This window comes from Pagrus major, chromosome 21 (assembly GCF_040436345.1).
Source record: "Pagrus major chromosome 21, Pma_NU_1.0".
Taxonomy (NCBI): Eukaryota; Metazoa; Chordata; class Actinopteri; order Spariformes; family Sparidae; genus Pagrus; species Pagrus major.
The window spans coordinates 32507177-32527222 of NC_133235.1; the positions used below are offsets into that span (position 1 = coordinate 32507177).

The 20046-nt window shown below is 42.3% G+C and overlaps 1 protein-coding gene across 3 annotated transcripts in view; it reads right to left on the reverse strand.

The window, feature by feature from the left end:
- Positions 1 to 2319: 2319 nt before the first annotated feature.
- dnaaf11 (dynein axonemal assembly factor 11) overlaps positions 2320 to 20046 on the reverse strand; it is a 32944-nt gene continuing 15217 nt past the window's right edge. For 2 of the 3 annotated variants that reach the window (XM_073491581.1, XM_073491583.1), the window contains 5 exons: positions 18812 to 18877; positions 18629 to 18698; positions 15304 to 15399; positions 14180 to 14271; positions 2320 to 2622 (listed from right to left, as the gene is read on the reverse strand). In XM_073491581.1, the coding sequence (XP_073347682.1) occupies positions 2427 to 2622; positions 14180 to 14271; positions 15304 to 15399; positions 18629 to 18698; positions 18812 to 18877 (520 nt within the window). In that variant the 3' untranslated portion in view covers positions 2320 to 2426. The remainder of the gene's footprint in view (positions 2623 to 14179; positions 14272 to 15303; positions 15400 to 18628; positions 18699 to 18811; positions 18878 to 20046) is intronic. The other variant, XM_073491582.1, reaches the window with a different exon arrangement.

The following is a 20046-nucleotide window of genomic DNA, read 5'->3' on the forward strand; positions in this document are numbered from 1 at the left end:
GTTAAATATCAGTAACGAAGCTTTTCCCACTGATCACCGGCGCCTCTGAAAACAGACTCACCCTCTCAAACGGCAGCGTTGATGTTCGGCCGTCCTCATTAAAGTTCAGTTAAATGTACACGAGCACAACATGTGTTATCTGCACTGCACACGACAGACCAGATGATTTATCAATAATTAATGAGGCAGAGCGGAAGTGTGCGTGTGCTGCCAACAGACCACCGATCAGCTTCTGCTGCCAACTGGCTGCGCTCAGATCTGGGTCGGAGTAATATGTGAGAATAAATGTTAAAAGTCATATTTCAGTATTTAAAGGCCAAAGACTTTGATCAGAGGGTGGGTATTAACAGACAGGCGGTGTCTGTTTGGGTCGAGCTTTTGTAACCTTTTAAAACCCAAAGGTTAAAGTTTAAACTGCATCATCAACAAGATAAAATCAAAGTTGTTGTTCATCACTCCACGCGGTATGTTGGCCGGATGAACGTGTCCGGTGTGGGCCACATCTGGGCCGCAAGAGTTCTGCTGTCTGTGACTCCTGCATGACACTCGATATGTGCCGGTGATGTTCTGACAGCTTAATACACAAAACATGCTGATCCGCTGCTCTCCTGAAAACAGAACCGCATCTTCTCACTGATCCAATGAAAAACCAAAGCGCTGATTCTGCACCATAACTCAAAAAATATATATTTAAAATGTGTTAGAAAAACAATACATGCTCAGATTCAAACCCAACAGAGTGGATCTGGATCACATTACAGACACTATTTCTGGACGAGCGGTTTTTCGTGCAACAAACAACCACAAACATCAAAATCTCCTGCATGATACGAGCCACGCAGTTTAAATATAGAACGCTGGGATGATAAGAGACGAGCGGAGCTGTCAGGAGGAAAAATGGTCCGAAGCCAAAATGATCTCTCAAGGCGCTGCGGCTGTAGCGGCACTCAGAGCTGCTGAGCGAGGAGGGAGGAGAAGATGGAGTCGTGACCTCCGAGTTCTGCGGGTGACAACTCAGAGGGAAGTAAAGAGCGAGGAGACTTCAGCCGAGTTTTCAAGGAGAGATGAGTAAGCTTGAGAATGTGTTTGGACCTGTGTCCTCTGGGCACAAAGAGGAGCCGCTCTGATCAAAGTCTGGCAGAATATCGGCTGCCGAGCTTTGAGGAGGGCGCTCGGGAGGAGCATCACAAGAAAACAGAAAACACAACGGGGCAGAAGTACAACGGCTTCCAAAAACACACAAATGGGCCACAGGCAAAGCAGACCGAACTAGGCTGATTGATTTTCCAGCTTTCTGCAGCGTTGCCCTTCCAGCTGCAGTTTACAGGACACGAACCAAACATCTGCAAAGAGTAGCACAGAAAAATAACTTTTATTCTCTTGTTGAAGCTATTTTCTATTCTTAAAGACCAACGTCAGGGTTCAAAGAGTCATGAACTCACCGAAACCTCTCAGTTCAGTAAGAATAACGTCAGTTTTTGTTTCCTGCACCTCACGACTCGTGAACATCCAGCCTGTTCTCACTCCCAACACTGTAAAATACTGCAGCTCGGTCAAAGTTTGACACTGTAGGTTCCTCTCATTGTTTCTGGAGGCGCCCCTCTAGCATGCTTTAATGAGCGAGACAAGTACGTTTCTGTTTGTTCAGGTTGAATTTTCTATTTCTCTCTTGTCACAACCCTGTGCTTATGCTCTGGATAGGTTGAGGCACTAAAACCACTTGGTTATGTTGCCATGATCACGGACATAGATGGTGTGACTTAAAAGGTGGTTCGGTCGCCACTAAAATGGCTGGAGATGTCTCCAGGTGTCAATAAAAATATCTAGTGTGTCAACTCGTACTGCAGTTGTCCTTATTGGCTTGTAATAACGCCACCACCATCCCCTCCACCTCCTGTTGGACAGCACCAGAACCGTTCCATGTAATGTGAACGTGATATGCTACGTTTGGTTCACATGTCAACCTCGGACGTATCTGTGGTTTGCAGAAACGCTACCTGCTGACGTTATCTCCTGGAGACTGGGCTGAAATGTTGGGAATCAAATATCTTTTTAGTACCAACTGGAATGTGTCTGTAGCATCTGATGAGGCTTGTTCAAGTTTTTCCAAGTTTGTCAAGTCAAAGGTGATCACGATCCTCCACTTTTTCCATTTTGAATTTATCAAAAAAAACATTTTTATTGTCTGCAAATCAAGGCCAGTACATGTGCAATAATAACAACGACTTACAAACACATACCATGAGCAGGAACATATCAGGATTTGATACTGATATTTACAAAGACTTTGTGTCTTAACGGTTGCCATGGTGGGAAATTTTAGTTTTTTTTTACTCTTTTTAGTGAGCTGTGACAGGAAACACCAAGTTTTCTTATGTCCCATTAATTCTCAGAGAGCAGTTGAGTCCATGTTACTTCTTAAACTCTTATATCAGTGGTGGGATGTCAGGGTCGTCCACAAACCCTTCAGAGGAGCTGCTGTGACCGCTGGTGGCAGCTGGATTCATCCTGGATGCTTCTAGCGGACCTGCCTTGGTGCTCTGGCGTGGTACGATGTTGGCGAGGTCGATGGCTGTGTGTTTACTGGGGTCAACTTCCAGCCTCTCGGGAATATTTGTTTTTCTGTGGAGTTAAAACGTCAGAGAATGAAATAAGTCAGAGGCAGCAACATCATCTTCACTCTGTATATGTCTGACGAGAAGGAAACAATAAAAGAGACCGTGTGTGTATCAGGAGACTTTAGACCGACGTGCGAACAGCTTCGTACGAACCATATTTATGTTAGCTGTGGTGGTGACCTCTAGTGGTCGTAGTTATAATGACGGCAGCAAAGGAGGAAGTCAAGTGACGTCATATAAAGGCAACAAAGTCTGCAGATGGAGGAGGTGTGGTGGAATGATTTTTATCTGAACTTTTACACAACTAATGAACTTACTGGACCCCAAATCATGATATTTTCCCAAACCTCACCAGTTTCCTGATGTTGCCTTCCAGTGAACACAGCAAACTGGGACTGAACACAATCTCTGAGAGCGACGGAGGTCAGTTTGAAGACAGGGGATACAGTACGGATTTACAGCGGCAATAGTGAATAAAGTAGTGAACTGGCTGAAACTACGGACTATCAGACTATCACCTCTTGAGACAGGACGGGCCGGGGCTGGTTAGTCGTTTCCTCACACGTACCTCCAAACACACAAACTGGCTACAGAGCCAGCACACAGACGATTCTCAGGAACATCCTGCACGTTCCCTTTAATTCCCCTCAGGGATACTAAATCTGCAAACAGTTACCTAATTTCTAATTGAATCAACACCTGATAGTCATTGAAGTGACACAGTGTAAAATGGTTAGCGGACACCAAATTACTTTAATGTTGAGCTGAAATAAATCACTTGTCATTCGTCTTGGTAACGTTGGTGCAGAGACGTCAAAGTTTCAAGATTTAATGTGACCGTACGAAGTCAATATGGGACCTGATATACTTTTATTATATATGGTGGAAAGGCACAGACTATAAATATGATACATTTATTCCGGTTCAGGTGTTATATCACATATTTAAATTGGGCTCCTGTAGAGCTGTGAAATAACAAATTACAAGATGTCAAATACAAGATGTGTGTTTAATATCTCAGCAGGACGTAAATTATCTTTGTGTTCCCTTCAGACGACGCTGGTGATAAAAACACGCTGCAAAAAGAGACAGATCTAATTTTATTTTATGTACTTATTAAATTCATTTGTAGTATCCACTGAAAGAATCACAGATCGTAACATCAAACATCAAATAAATCATCTTATTTACTTTTTTTTTATCAAATAGTTGCAGATTGTGCTCACGTTCACTTCTTTTGTTACATTATAAAGATTTAAAACATCTTTTTTTAGATAAACATGTTTATATTTCTTCAAGTAAGGTATCAAAAATATGTTAGATGATACTGAACTCTACTTCAACCTGTTTAAACCTGTTTATGGCTTGTTGTTGTTTCTTTTGCTGCTCAGACAATTAAAAGACGTAACCTGGATCAGATGATGACGATGATGTGAGTTTAAATCCTCGTTATGTAATTCTCAGTGTCGTCTGTCCATCAATGCTCTTTAACAAGTTATTTTGTCTTCACCTGTCTTTAAATCAGTCACTTATTAAACCAATAACACAAAATTAAATTCTTCATGCCGACATTTTTTTTTATTCATCTTCAGTTCATGAGCACTTCAGCATCCATTAAATCATCTCCCTTGGGGACGATGGTCCATTTTGCCACACAATCTGTTACCATTAAAAACCAAATTGATCTTCTCCTTCTCCTCTGGACTCATCGCTTCCATCCCACAGTTAATCAATTCATGATGTTTAAACCACAGAAACACAGTCAGCTGAGCAGTGAGTGGTCAATGATTTTAAAATCATCTCTGGGGATTGTTATGATTACTCTGCATGTGTGTGTGTGTGTGTGTGTGAGAGAGAGAGAGAGAGAGATAATGTCATCGACATGCTAACATGCTCATAATGAGAAATGCTAAGCAGGTATAACGCTTAACATGTTCAGCGTCTGAGTTTATGTGATGACTCGCATGGACCCTAGTTAAGTTCACTTCCTGTTTTATTTTGTAGCTTTGTTTTGCTTTCTGTTCGTTTGACTTCCTGCCATTTGTAGCTGTGTTTGATTCTTCTACTTTTACTTAAACTCCTCGTTGTTCACTCTTTATTTATAGTTTCCTGGTTGTTTCCTCTGATTTAACCTCATGGTGCGTTCATGTGGTGTCGGAATAATCAGAAACACAGATTTACAACTGGGAAAAGCAGATTTTGGTACGCGACTTGCTGAGCTGATGTCACATGACGCTGAAACGTGGCAGAGGAAAGTAAAGATTTGGATTGATGGTAACATGCATCATCAGCATGCATCATCAGCCTGTTCTGATTGGACTTCTGTCCTGATCCACTGGAGGTTTGATGCTTCGTGTTTTGGACTCCTGCCTTTCTTGCCTGCAGCTCGCCTGACTTGTTTGCTCTGCTGACTGCCAGTTTGTCCGTTACCTCAAGCTACTGAGCAGACTTTGACATTTTTTTACTTTTATTCAGTGGTCTTGTATGACACTTGCATTTGAGTCCATTTTCATTTAGTGTGTTAGCGCGCCACAAAGTACAGCTCATATCTGCCAACACCAGGCTGTGAAAAGAGGAAAAAGAGAGAGTTTCTGCCCCCATATAACCCTCCACCACAGATTAATAGAATAAATATGAGGATGTGACGGTAAAATGACTTTTATTTGGTCCTTAATTTGTATCTCATGGTGAAACAAGTTTAAAAAACATCCTCACATCACACAAGACGACGGTCTCACACCAAGTGGGGAAAATGATTTAGTATTTCTTCTTCTTGGGACCAGTTTAGTGACGAGTGATGGACGTCAAGCAGGGTTGTTTGTGCACGCTCACCTCTGCCTTTGGGTTGGGTTGGGTTGGGCACAGCGAGAGAAAGGATTGAAAATTAGGGAGACTTACAGCTGACAGCTAAGACTGATGGACATGTCATTATTTCTACAGGTCGTGGTCATTAAACAAAGACGAGAAGAAAAGTCAGAGGATCAGTAAAGTTATTACAGTTCAAGCTGAGGGGACAATGAACGTCTGAACCACATTTAATGATGATCCATCAATAGTTTACTTCTAAACCACCACCATAAAGAAAAGGTCTTTAATAGTATAACAGGATTCATCCTCTGAGGACCACGAACGTCTATTTGATGAATTAAGATATTTCAGTCAGGGCCAAAAACATATTGGAAAAAAAGTGATAAATATCTCTGTCCAAGTTAGTGTCAAAGGCTTTGTTACACAAACTGATTTAAGATGATATATGATGACACATAATGAAGAATTGGAGGGCAAAGAGATGAGAATAACAGTATATTATAAGCTCTAATTAAATGAGTCAAACACAGTGATTACAGAGCGTGAAGCAGCAGCACGACGCGGCTCGAAGCGTCGTCACTGAAATGGAAATAACATGAATCTGAATGTGCAAACACACACGAACATGTCGATGCTCTTCCAGGTTTATCTAACAGAACCTCCTCATTATCGAATGAGAGCACATGATGGACGGCTGCAATCAAAACTGCTGCAGCAACAAAATGAAGTGGACACCGTTTGATTTCTGATGTAAAATCACTGTTTGTAAATTGTGCAGTTCGTTGAGTCGTCGGTTTTCACAGGCGGCCGGTATTCAAACGAGCTTTAATGATCATAAAGGCTGTTTGCGTCAGGTATCAGTCCACACACGGGGCACCAAAGGCGAGATGATATTAATAAATGTGCTGATTTTCCAGGAAGAGCGTGGCAATTATAATTTAATCTCCTGCACAGCAGCTGACAATAAACAGCAGCAGGACGCAGGAGGAGGAGCCACTTCATTACTCTGTACATTCTGCCACTTGTTTATTGAGAGGGGAATAAAGCTGCCAGAGGACATATACTGTATATGGAAGTCCCCACTTCATTCAGCGCAGCGAAGCCGCTCTGCAGCAGCAAAATTACCAGCTCGGTTCGAGAAAATGGAAAAGTAATTCAGACCATTTTCCCGCTGATAGAAAAGAAGCGAGTCTATTTTTAGATTGGATATGTTTGGTATGACCGACACGAACTGCGTTTTAACTGCTACTGCAGAGAGAAAAAAACAGGTGAAACTGCCCTTTTGCAGCCAGAATTTTAGAAAACTGCAGTCCTGAGTTGAAACACATGAAAAGAAAGTCTACAATCTTCTTTATTTGGTTAATTTCTTCCAGGAGGCTCTGAGGGTGTCACATCTGTACAGATGGAAATATTCCAGGAAACATTCACATTTAAGAAGCTGCTGAAGAGGAAAAATAAAATTACTCTAAACGAGTAACCTGCTGTTAACATGGTTTTAAGATCAGTGATTGGCTGTATCCTATCTTTGACTTTTATTATCAAAAAAATATATATATATTGTCTTTTTTGTACTGATGATACAACCAAGAGAGTTTCATCATGTTGATCCACGCAGGAAAAAGTAGAGTTGGTACAGATCCGGTTCAATATCTTGTTCAGATCCAGACATGAGTGAATCATCGGATATCGAACTAATGCTGGTTTCATAGTCTGATGTTTTTATATCCCAATGGCGCTAACAACAGTGGAGCTATTAGCCGAGGATGCTAACGCTATTGAAGTCTACTGGTTTGGCGTGTAGCCTTTCTTTATTCTGGGAGAGTTCACTGAGAGAGACGCTCTCGTTTTCAGATCCGATCACATTCACACCTGGAGGCTAATCTGTCCAACCGCTGTCTGATTTGACAGAAAAAGAGCAGAGGACATGAACTGAGTGTCCTCACAGGCTGATACGTCCTCACAGGCTGATACGTCCTCACAGGCTGATACGTCCATGAGTAAACTCAATGCTAATGTAAGAGTAGGCCTCATGACCGCCTGCAGGAAGATAACTGTGACCAAGCTTTTATCAGGACTAAGCTCCAGTAAGGTTCTCACTCTCGGCTCAGTGATGGAGACCTGCAGTAATTGAGTTGTAATCGGCTGCAGTAACAACATCAGCAGGTTCTGTTCAGTGTCTGTAGCCACTGATCCCCAGAGGATTGGGTTTGGAGTGGAAGTGATTCACATTTAGATAAGAACCAGACTAAACAAGTCACATGGACTCAGAGGAGCTCCAGGTCATGTTCTGCATGGCCTGATGGAGATGTGGTGTGATGATACCGGGGTTTACTCTGCCTGTCTAACTCCAAGGTGGGCTGACTTTTATTATCAGCTTTAAAAATGTAATCTGATACAGTTACTTATTACCTGTTAGTAAAAGTAAAGACAAGAGAGAGTTATTTGGTTTCACTCAGACCAGAGTGATGTTGTGTGTTCAGTTTGTACAGACTAGTGTAGTATCCTAATCCTGTTAGTAATCCTCTTTTATACTCAGTGTATCAGTAATCCGATTACATCTTTGTGATGTTTGAAGCGTAAATTAAATCTGTAGCAGTAAAAAGCTAATGCTCGGCTACAAACAGACGACATCACGCTCACATGACATAAACGTCTCCACCACTGAGCGTCTTACTGCACAATTACTATCCAGGTTTTCTATAAACTGATCGATGTACAAGTTGTAAAGTCAGAGTCAGAACAGTTTGTAGTAGATGAGTAGATGAGTCTCCGTGTTCGCTGTGAGGACGTTTAATGTCCCCGACAACCTCTGTCGTCTCATTTAGACACTTGTTAGCAACCGCTAACAGTTTTTAACACATGAAGAGCTTCATAATTAAACTGTGGACATTTAATGATGGATTTTATGTTGTAGGATAAAACGTGTAAATATCTTCAGCCTGTGGTTATTTCACTCACAGACTTTGAGACGAGGGAACAGGATGAGCTAAAATGCGAACTGATTTCCAGGTTTTAGGACTACAAACTACACCCCTCTATTACGTTTTCCCGATACATGTGTTATGTAAATCCCCAAGTGTGACGCGTTATAAATGCAGTACAGTACAAGTAAAAACACCGAAGATTCTTAAATTCACCTGTTTTAAGCGTAATCAGTCTTTGCTCTTGTTAACGTCGTTATTTCGTCCTTAGTTCGGACATTAAAGCTCTTTTCTGACTTAACTCAAAATATATTCTGTTCATAAAAGTTTCCTTTATAAAAAAGGAGCTGAATGAACACAGAATTCATTAATTCAAATGCGGAGGTGTAACAGAGGGGAGGGGTTAGAGATTTATGACATGTTGGAGGCCGGGCTAAGTTTAGCTCCGACGCTCATCTTGGTAACGGGCAGGTAAACCTAATCGTCAGCACTTCTCTAGGGGAGATGGATGGAGTCATTAGTCCAGGGCTACTCTACTAATGCCCTCCCATGGTTAGGAAGTCCAAAATGGCTCCCTGTAATGGGTCACCCAAGGCAAAGGCCCGCTGGTCATTATGTCTCACAGGTAATGAGGTCTGTGGAGCGTCAACAGAGGAGCAAAGCCTCTCGCACCGTACTATCAGACGGGGAACATGTTATAATGAGAGCGCTGGTCGGTGAAATATTGATAAAGTCATTTGTTGTAAAGTTTGCAGGCGGGCTGATGCAGGGGTCAGGAGGAGGGGAGGAAGGTCAGGGGGTGAACATGCTGCTTATTCTTTTGTAAACCAAGATAATCAAATCAGCCCTGAGGGACACGATCACTGGGTCAATTTATTATGTTCGTGCGTTATTATGAGAGGTCGCAGGACCTTTTGGTTGCCCTGAGGGCGCCGTGATAGACCTTTAAATATGCAAACTGTGCAGCTAACTAATAACAATTCTTACCATTTCTGTCGGTTAAAACTACAATGTGCTCATCGAGTCAATAGCTAAAGTCTGGGACAACAGTGACATTAAACATTTAGTCGATTAATTAATGAGTTCATTGAATAAAATTAGCAAAATTAACTGAAATTTTGAGGTTTTATGTGAGCAAAATTCACCTTGGGCTTTGTGATGGTCATTTTGAATTATATTCTGTCATGTAATAGAGTAAATGATTAATTGTTTAACTAAGAGGATAATCAGACTAGTTTCAGCCGTAAAGAAGTCTAACACGACAAGAAACACAGTTAAACAAATATATTTGGAAAGAAAACAGTAAAATAATCACCTAAACTGTTCATCGAAGCTTCCAGATTCACTTTGCTGCTTCACCTTCGACCTGCTGTTCTTACAGTCGCTGTGCGCTCACAGTTCTTTCTTCAATGATTATTATCAGGGCTGCACAACATATTGTTTCAGCATCGATACTGCAATGTGCACATGTGCAATAGCGACATTGCAGGATGTGCAACGTCAAGCAAGACAAATCATCTCACGTCACGCTGCAGCTTTTGTGCTGCTTGATGCAAAAGCAAAACGTACATGACTCTCATTTTCCATGACGTCTGTCTAATATTACAAAATGTACGCTGATCTAAGGGTTCGTTAATACAAGGAGCAGAACTTTCAAGTGTATCCGATTTCTTGCAGCCCCAATTATTAGCATTACTTCAACATGCAAATGAAGAGGTTTGTATCATCTGAATGAACTGTTGGTTTGTTTCCAGTCCATCAGTTCGTCTTCTTGAGACATATTAAAGTGACGCCAGCATCGTACCAGAACACGACAATATGAGCCAGATTGAAGCGCAACAAAAAACACACATATCTGCTGTCATAGCTTTCAGACACCCTGATTGATGCCACCATATTGTTAGAGTTCTGTTTTGTTGGATATCACCAACAGTGTATGATACGTTATCATGAAGGCTGGGAGGACGTTTTGGCTTGTGGAGTCGCTGATGTAACAAAAGAAAAGTATCTCTGAAGACATAACGAGGAAACAGGATCAGAAAACATTCAGAGTTTAAGTTTTCTTGTTCATTTCTACATAAAAACAATCTGTAAGCTTTAAAGTCTTCTCACCTGATAGTTGTGGACAGTCCTGAAAGATTATTCTGAGTTGATTGATTGATTGATTGATTGATTGATTGATTGATTGATTGATTGATTGATTGAGTGCAAACATCGTCTTGTTCCAGCTTCTCAAATGTCAGAACTTGGCGGTTTTCTCAGATCTCTTTGTAGCTTTGAACATCTGAAGACATCACCTTGAATTCTTGTAGATATTTTGTATTATTTCATATATTTTATAGACTTGATGATTCATTAGTGAATTGATTTTGTGAAAACATAAAGAAATCTGATTAATTGATAATGAAATGTGTCTTTAGTTGCAGCCCTGCTGCAGGAACTGTGAGCCCCCCGACTTAAATCTAATAACACAGATTTAACTTTGCAGGTGACCCTGACCTCTGACCTTTCAAACACACCTTGGACATCATCTCAGCCGTCACGAGCTGTGGGTTTTAGATAATGTTTGATTTGCCATCTCGTGATACAATTCACACATTGTGTCATCAAGCGACTCCATCTGAAACCTAATCATGGCCTTCAGATCCATTTCCATCCGCGCCAGCGGCTGAATAGAGAATCTGTGGGTAAGTCTGGGGTCAAAGGTCGCCTCTAATCATGTCCAAATGACCTAATAACTCAGCAGCCGGCGGTGCTGCTCACCTGTCACCTTGCCGTGGTGCCGGAGCAGCTTAGCATTTTTATCGAATGTTTAATTTGAGGATACAGGATTGCACCGGGGCTCTTCACTGTGTTTGATGGGGCCAGATGAAGGACAAGAAGCGGCTCCTGCTCATAAAATGGTAATGACGTTAGTGCGGCGACCAGTGTACCTCCAGGGAAGGAGGGGAACAGACCGCAGTCAAACAGCACCGCCGACTAATGTGGTGATCATGAGGTGAAGCTGCTGAGCTCTGAGCGAACCTAAACTAAACCTCACTGAGCCAGACGTGGTTCAGTCTCCTCCACAGGGGACGACATACTGTCAATAATTCATGTTAGTGTTGAACCATAACATCTTACTGAGAGTGAAAATACAGTACGACCCAAATTTTTCTAATTTTTCCAATTCAGCTTTTTTTTTCAGAAAACTCACAGTATGTGTTTACAGGGCAGACCTGCCACATCCAATACAGCATAAGGTATCGCGGCAACGGGCCAACACAGTCAATGCAGCGTCTACGTATGAATGTCAATGCTTTAAACTACTTGTCCTCAATTCTTCTTTTCCAGCTGTAAGACTTATTACAGCCACTAGAGCTGAACCTACATGTTAAGGGCTTGTTTTAATGTGCCGTCAAACCAAAACGAGACACTTTCTCACTCTGCTGCTTTGACTTTCTATCTTTGACAGAAACATTGTTTTCATTCACTGATTCCAGCTGCTTCTAATTTTGACGTTTTGACTCATCATCTCCTGCAGATATCTCGAACTAAAAGGCCTTTTTTGGTTGGGTTTTAATTTGAAACTCTTGCAGGAAGTGTTGAGTTTCAGGGACATTAACTTTACACCAAACACAAGAAGTGTTTCTGTTAAAAAGGGACAGTTAAAGCAGTTATAGTTAAAGCAGAGGAGTGGTGAGTGGGCCGGGAAATACACACTACGGTGAAGTTTGTTAGGGACTTTGTTAGAGACGGACTCATCATGTGAGACTGTGCCATCATCTGAATACTTCAGAATTGTGCTGACCGTTTTCCAAAACATGCTGTAGCATCTTCAAAACTGATCGATCACAGTAAACATCATGTCTGCTTTTATTTCTATCAAAGTGACATTACAGTTGTGTGATGCAGGTGGAAGTGCAGATTGATTTGAGAAGTCTCCACTGTTTTTCCTGCCTAATGTAACATAAGCAAGTTTCAGGCCTCTGTGCATTGATCTGTGTTCTGTATGGGCAGTAATGGAAACCAACGACTACCTGGAAGACAGGAGAACGTCTTTTCAGAGTCAAAAACAAGACAATGTAATAAGTGCATCATCCAAATATCCAGACCCCAACAAATGTCACATCATCAGGATATTAAGTATATTGATATTTCTAATTGTTATTCTAAGCAAAGAGGGTTTTTCTCAGCGTCATGTCATGGCTAGACTAACGGTTTCTAGGGGGGCAGTGCACGAAACACTAAAACCTGGATTAGCAGGAATTGGATCAGTTGCATCCAAAGCATGATCAGGTAGTGAGCACACCACCAAAGTGAGCACACCACCGGACAATCAATACATCAAGCTTAGTTCACTGAGAAATAGAAAAGCAGCTTCATCACAGATACAGAATTTACTAATTAAACAACACAAGACAAAAGACGGCTGTCTCGTAGTGCTCTTCTAAACCACTCACTCACTTCTCAGGAGAGGACTTATGGTTACACTCTGCGTGGAGCTGACGCCGTCACCTGTAAGTACCTACGCCTCAGTGAGTGATTTATACAGGTGCGCTGGTGTGTCCGCGTTGCTGGTGTTGGTGAGCGATTTACCAGCCATACTTTTCCCTTTAAACACACCGACCCATTCGACTCACAGCTGTGTTTCTGGGCTACTCAGACTCCTGCACAGAACTGACGCCACCCTGACCGAGGAGAAGCACCACTCCATTCTTCAGAGACATAATGGACATTTCTCAAACTGAAACCTCATCTTAAAAAAATGAATAAACAAATCAAATAACAGCTGCTCAAGCCTGGATGCCTGAAGCAGGGACTGAACCCCACAACAGAAGTGTTTTACTGTATGTGCGAGTACCCTGCTCCCAGTGTGCTGCTGCTGAAGCTCCGGTCAAGGTTATCTGTGGCCAGTACGTAGTCATTAGCCGGGAGAACGCTATTATCAACACGGCTGATAACATGAATCATGCAGAGCGTTTAAAATACAACAGGCATCTGTAATTAGGACAACAGGGACCTGATAAGCCGGAGGCAGTTGAGTATGTGCGTATTCAACTCAAGGCCAAACAAAGACTAACACCACGGCCAACTGAGACCAGCGCTTGACTCTGATAAATTCATACACACACACAGCTGCTGCAGGCAGCTCTGCTGCTAGAGACTCTTTATGTCTCATTTATAATACAAACTTGTTATTTCTTATCATGTTATCTTGTATTTATCATATAAATATAATGGTATATGTATTACTTGGCTAATTTAAGCACCTCAGAGTATTTACTGAGAGTGTTATGGACTCTTTTACAACCGTAGTCTAGTTCAGTTGGTCCAAATTAAGAAAAAAGAGCGTTGTCTTTTTATTTCTGGTCAGATTTGCGTTCAAACTGACTCATTAAAAAAGAACCAAGACGAGTAAACATGAGGTCACGTGGACTGAGATAAATCTCATTCATTGACAGTTTGGACATCATGGAAATCTGGTGAATCCCCGCAGGCCATGCAGCACATTATGAACCTGATGTATTTATTTATTTTCTCTGGTGTCACAAAGAAATTATTCATGAGGAGAGTTATTGGTTGGTAATCAAAATTTCATTGCAACTCAAAAACCGACCACATGGTGTTGCATTATATGGCAGATGTCAATTAAAAATCACTGATAGATGATGAATTTCCAGCCCAGGATGCAAAAGTCGTCCCACATTGACTGAGATTCTCTGTCCCATTTCCCACCACCCAAACACATTTTACCGATTTACACACCAACACCACCCAACAAGCGGCAACATGTATAGGGACGTCTGTCATCACGTTAGCAGCTGTAGTGACTGTAGAGAATATCTTTACCTTTTATTGTCTTCAGACGAGCTGCTGCGTCGGGTTTGGCGCGCTCTGGGCGGATGCAGGACGGTCTTTGTCACTTTGATTTCACCTTCAGCCTAAAACGACACATCAGAGGAAAGAGGGTGTTCACTCAGAGTCTCTGCAAACAGCTTCCACACTTTTATTTCTGAACTGTTTAGTGGCGCTCTGGTGCAGGATGGATCAGGAGCCATATGGAGGATTAATAGTGGCAGCTCTGATTCTGCAGCGTCAGCACCTGCGTCTCTTTATAGACACTGTAAAGAGCTCCTTTATTACAAAATGCCTGATTCTCATTGGCTTGAGCAAAACAATCACAGAAAACAGCCAACAGTATAAAATTCATTAGTAAAGTCGTAATTTCAGAGTTAATGAGATCTCTGAAGTTTCCCTTCAAAGAGAAGTTTATATCTCATCACCGTACTGTAGTATAATGTGTTAAGCGGTGGAGCTGAGGCGAGCTGAATGAAGCCTGATTACTGAAACACACTCACTCGAAGCTACCAAGCCAGCTAAGGCTAAAAAGCTAGACTAATGCTGTGTTCACACAGAGAAGAGAAACAGATTTTCACCTTGTCAAAGTCGCCTTTATGTGATGAGTTTGATCGCAGGATCATTTGTGTTAATTCAAGTTAATCATGCAAAATTTACCACAGGTTTTTTTCGACGCAAACAGCCAGAATACTTTACTTGGCATTAGCTGTAAGCTAGCGAGTAACAGCAGACACCAAGGTTGTTTGTGTCTGTGCTCAGTTTTGCCTCTGACTAAACTCAGCACTCACCAGAGGTCTTTGTTATCCTGAAGTGAACCGATGTTCAATTCATTATCAGTGGGACATGAACATCTGCGCCACATTTCATGGTACTAAAACTAAAAGCTGTTAAACTTTGAAGTAAATTGTTGGAGCAGCAGCTTAACATCACCATCTTTAAATTCACATTATGAGTCAAAACTAATCCACAAAGAAAAACTCCTTTGGCTCCTGAAAGTTGGACATGTGCCGTCCTCTCGCTCGGCCCACCAGCCTTTTTGTAACTTTCTCTGTTGCAGTCCCGAGTCCCCGGCTCAGGTGTACATGTGTTCCAGTCCGATGTGTCGCTGTACGTACCCTGGGCATGGTGAGGACCAGGTGTCCGGTGGTTTGGGACCTCTGAGCTGTCGAGCTGTCGGGCTTCACTTCAGCAGGCAGAACCATCTGAAATATCTGCAGATTAAATTATTCATAACTTTAATTAAGAAGATTAATGCGCTGATCTGGCACCGCCGCTGTCCCAGTGTGTCAAATGACTTTAATCATTAGTGGACCTTTTTATAGGTACACTTTCCAGAAAAGACTTAGGAGAGTGACCAGAATAGCTTCAGCTGAGAACAGCGGCCATCAGTCACTGGAGCGAAATCCTATGAAAACCTAAACGATCCATGTGGGAGGAAAAATAGGGATAAATTTAGATTTTTCCATTTTTCCTTTTACTTTTGTTTCCTTCTGAGGTGGGATTCAGGGGAAACCATGCCAACAGCAGGGAGAAGAAGGAAAACTCAAACCGTCCTCCAACTCCGCTGCAGCTGTCAGATGATAGTGACGTGATATACACACCTACCGATGACTCCTGCAGTCGATTCCCCGTGCACCTCCAAATGAGTTCATATTTAGAATGAATTTTAAAGGCCTGAGTTGATGTATCACTGAGTAAATCACACCACCTGTCCAATCAGGCTGACCCCTGGCATAAAACAACCATCCATAAATACGCTAACAGCCTGAAGCGGAGCCATGACATTCAGGACTCTGGCAGCGAGGGCTCAAGAACTCCCAACCTGCAGGGTTCTGTGTTTATAATTGGTTTGCTGGAGGCTGGAAACAAAAAGAAATGACACCTCTTGGATTTATGTGTGGCCAAACAGCTGTTTAATCAGGCTTAAAGGTTGCTGTGGTCTGTTCGTGGGAGATTAAAATCCTCCACACATTTCCCCTGTGCTGCTGAGGGACAACAGATGTAAAAATTACGCGTATGCACATTAACCACGCAAACGCCATTTGTCACGCATAAACTGGGATATATAAAAGTACAATGAGCGGTGATGTGTCAGCTCACACGGACTAGTGAAGTTTTCCGGAGATGATGAGGAGGAGATTAAATATAAAGACAAACTAATCAAAAAACTTGCAGCAACGAAGGCTGACTCGTGTCGCTTCACGTCGCCTGTTTCTCGGCTAAAAAGCTGCACTCGAACACACCACAGAGACTACAGCTGATAGCAGACTAGCTTGATATTTTGTGCCTGCTTGAGAGGAAATACCTCTCCACACCTCTCAGCACTGCAGACACTCAAACTGTAATGATAAAGCAGCGTTTGCTCTCGCTAATAAAGCTTCTAATCAAGAAAATGTCTGAGAAAAAGTTGAAAATGTCACTGTTGAAGAGGCAGAGACGAAAATTAATGCAAAACCGCACTGGAGGAGGTATTATAGCTGCATATACACTCAACAAAAATAGACATGCAACACTTTTGGTTCTGCTCTCATTTTTCATGCGTTCAAATCAAAATCTGTGACAAAGAAACAAAGAAAAAAGTGATTGAATCAGGTCGCAGTCACACAAACACAAATGCAGGCGAATGTAAAATCGCCTGCCGATGCTGAATGTGGCCAGTGCAGATGTGAAGCACACGAACATGATGTGCTGAGTTGTTGTTCGTTTGAGGGGTCGAACACACGTTTGCTCTTCTGATTGTGGGAGTGACTTCACTGGTCAGAGTTCACCAAAGCTCAACTCGCAAAGCCAAGATGCAGATTTGCTTCCCTTCACAACATGCGAATATGTTTTCTGCTCCTTCATGCGCACAGATTGGAAGTGAATGGGAGGTGAATTTGATTTATGTGTGCTGGCGGTTTTATGTTGGCAAAAAGAAAAGTTTCCCAGTTCATGTCATTGCTTTATAAAAAAATCTTATAAAAACGATCCTCCAAAAGTTTGGCCCTCTCCGATTTTTTGATTTTTTGGCTTTTAGCCTTCGTTTGGACAGGACAGCTCAGGAAATGGGGGCAGAGTGAAGGAAAGACATGCAGCAAAGGGCCACATCGAGCTGGAATCGACCCCGGGCCGCTGCTGAGGACTCAGCCTCTGTTTGAGTCGAGCTTCATGGGGCTCCCATAAAGTCTGTTTCAATATGAACACTATAAATATGATGATTGATGGTTTGCAGGGGTACATGTGATGAATTAGTGGGACAGGCGCTATAAATAGCCCTAGCTCTGTGTAATGGCACTTCTTCTCATTGACAGATCAAAAGAGTGATGCAGCTTGCGATACACCGATATGTCAACATGCAAACGGATGTTTAAGGGGCGTTTTCTGGGTTCTCTACTGGGAGCAGTGGGGTGGAAATGAGATGAAAAGATGTCTGCATACTTCTGTCTCTGAGTGTAAACACAGTTTTAGTTGTGAATCAACACAGTTAACTGCATCTGGTCCTTGGAGGTAAACTCTGTGGGTCCGATGGCATGCAGAACCGAGCCTCCCTTCACAATAAACCCCAGTCAGACTCGTGCAGATCTCACACCGCGGGGCAAACCAACGCCTGACACAAGATAATACAAACTGCTCAGCTTCTGCTGACAGTGAATCTTCCACTTGAGCTCAGGTGATCACAGGTCATATTTTATTTACATCCACACTTTGGCGGATCAATTTTTAGATTTAGTAGAGAAAGAGTCTCACTCTGGACGGATTCCATCTTGGGGAAAAAAAAAAAAGTTCTCGGGGTTTGTGTAATAAACTCTCTCCATAAATGTATCAGAAGAATGTCCGAGTCAGAAACAGGTCTGATGATGCAGCAGCTTCTGACAGCCTTTTATTTGCTCTAAGTCTGACTCTTCATCCATCACACTCCTCTCTGCACCCGACGCAGCAACAAGCATCATCTTCATGAAATTCACTGCAGCCTGTAACCATATGACTCACTCCATACCTTTGACAAATATGTATGTTAGGAGGCAGTGTGCGAAAACACAGTGTGAGCATTGCTGCAAACATTTGGGATGATATAAGTACACAACTAGACAAAGTATATAACAAAGGTCTAGTCATTTTTTAGGCAATTTAACGCAGAATTGTCACATATTATATCTTTAATTTATCGTCATAGGTTCTGTGGAGACTCACATCAAAAATCAACCCACACAGACCGAATCTGAATATCTCCATGATGGAAAATGTTGCTGACTAATGTTCTGACCTGTAACTCTAGAGGTTAGAAGAGATTTAAGAAGCGTGTCTACCTCTCGGCTGCTGCCCTTTCCTGAATTCCTGAATTTATGCATTTGTTAGAAAGCTCAGAGTGTTCAGCCCAAACGGTGTGAGGACAGACTTCAAATGAAGTGTCGCCTCATCTTAAAGACTATCAACTAATCTATTAAAATCTCCACAGCGTACCTTTCCTTTGACGTTGACTCTGGCGTACGTTGGCTGAACATCCACGTCTATCAAGGAGGTGTCCATGTGTCTGTGAGGGGAGAGAAGGTGGAGGTCCAGGTCAGTTTGTATAACACAGACACTGAGAGTGAGTTTTTTTTATTATAAAAGAATATATTGGGAGATCGAGCTCACCGTTCCTACCTGTAAACTGCCAGGTCCAAGACGATCGTGTTGTTTTCTTCATCTTCAGTCAGACAGAAATCCAACCTTGTAAATGTACAAGAAGAAGAACAAACCATAAAAACCTGATGTTTAGCAGAAAGCTGCAACGCTGTTTTGCTGCGAAGCTCCAGAAATGTTTGTGGACTACGACACTTCACATGACTTTCCATCAGCATTGTGATGATGACTGAATTTACACTGTTCCTTTAACACCTAAAAGACTAAACATCACATTACAGTTTGTTTGTTGTTCTTGAAACTGAGTGAAATGAAACTGTTGGTGGTATTTTTTTAAAACACATATTAAATAAAAAAAACTGCATACAATCTAAATATTCAGACACGTCTAGGTGATCTTCAGCCTCGGCTCTCTGACAGCTGCTCTCCAAAATTCTCGGTCAGCTAATTAATTCAATTAAAACCTTTTCTCATGAGAAATATTGTGTTTGTGTGGCGTCAATCTAAAGTATGACTTTACAAGCCATCCACGAACGGACGATAAAAACTGTTAACATGACTGACATGATGCTTTGACTGTTATCACCCAGGCAGCACTGCACCATGCTGTCCTGTCTGCCTGCTGATGTGAAGTGATATATCATATAAAGGATACATTCCTGACCTCAGTGTGTCCTCAGCTCAGATTACAAATGAAATCAGCCGTGTTTTTGAGGCCTCGACCCCTGTGGCCTTGCTCTGGATATAAACCTCTGGCTAATGGAGGGAGACCGGGGTGGCCCGCAGATATCAGGTTGCCCCCCAGCTCACTGCTGTGAACCAATCCAGTACCGGAGATCAGAAACCGAAGGCCACAAATAAAGCAATCACACAGCACCTGGTAGCTCTTTACGCACCTCGCTGTCTGAGCCGTTTGACCACGACAAGGTAATCGAGGGTCTCACAGAAAAAACACTGCAGGTATGAAGAAGTATGAAGTGTATGAGAGTTGAGCTGTGACCGAAACAAAATTGAAGCAGTTGATTGGATGTGTTTGTTGCTCTGGCTGATACAGAACTAGAACCAAAACCAATTATGTTGCTTGCTGCTGCATTTGCTGCTGCAGCTGAGTGGATCGGTCGATTTCCCTCGCAGTCAATCATCAGCTGGTCACACTGTAGCACTGCACGATCAATGAGCTGCTGAGATGAGGTCCGGCCAGGGGTGGAGGAAGTATTCGGATACTTTACTCAAGTAAAAGTACTCCTCACACACAG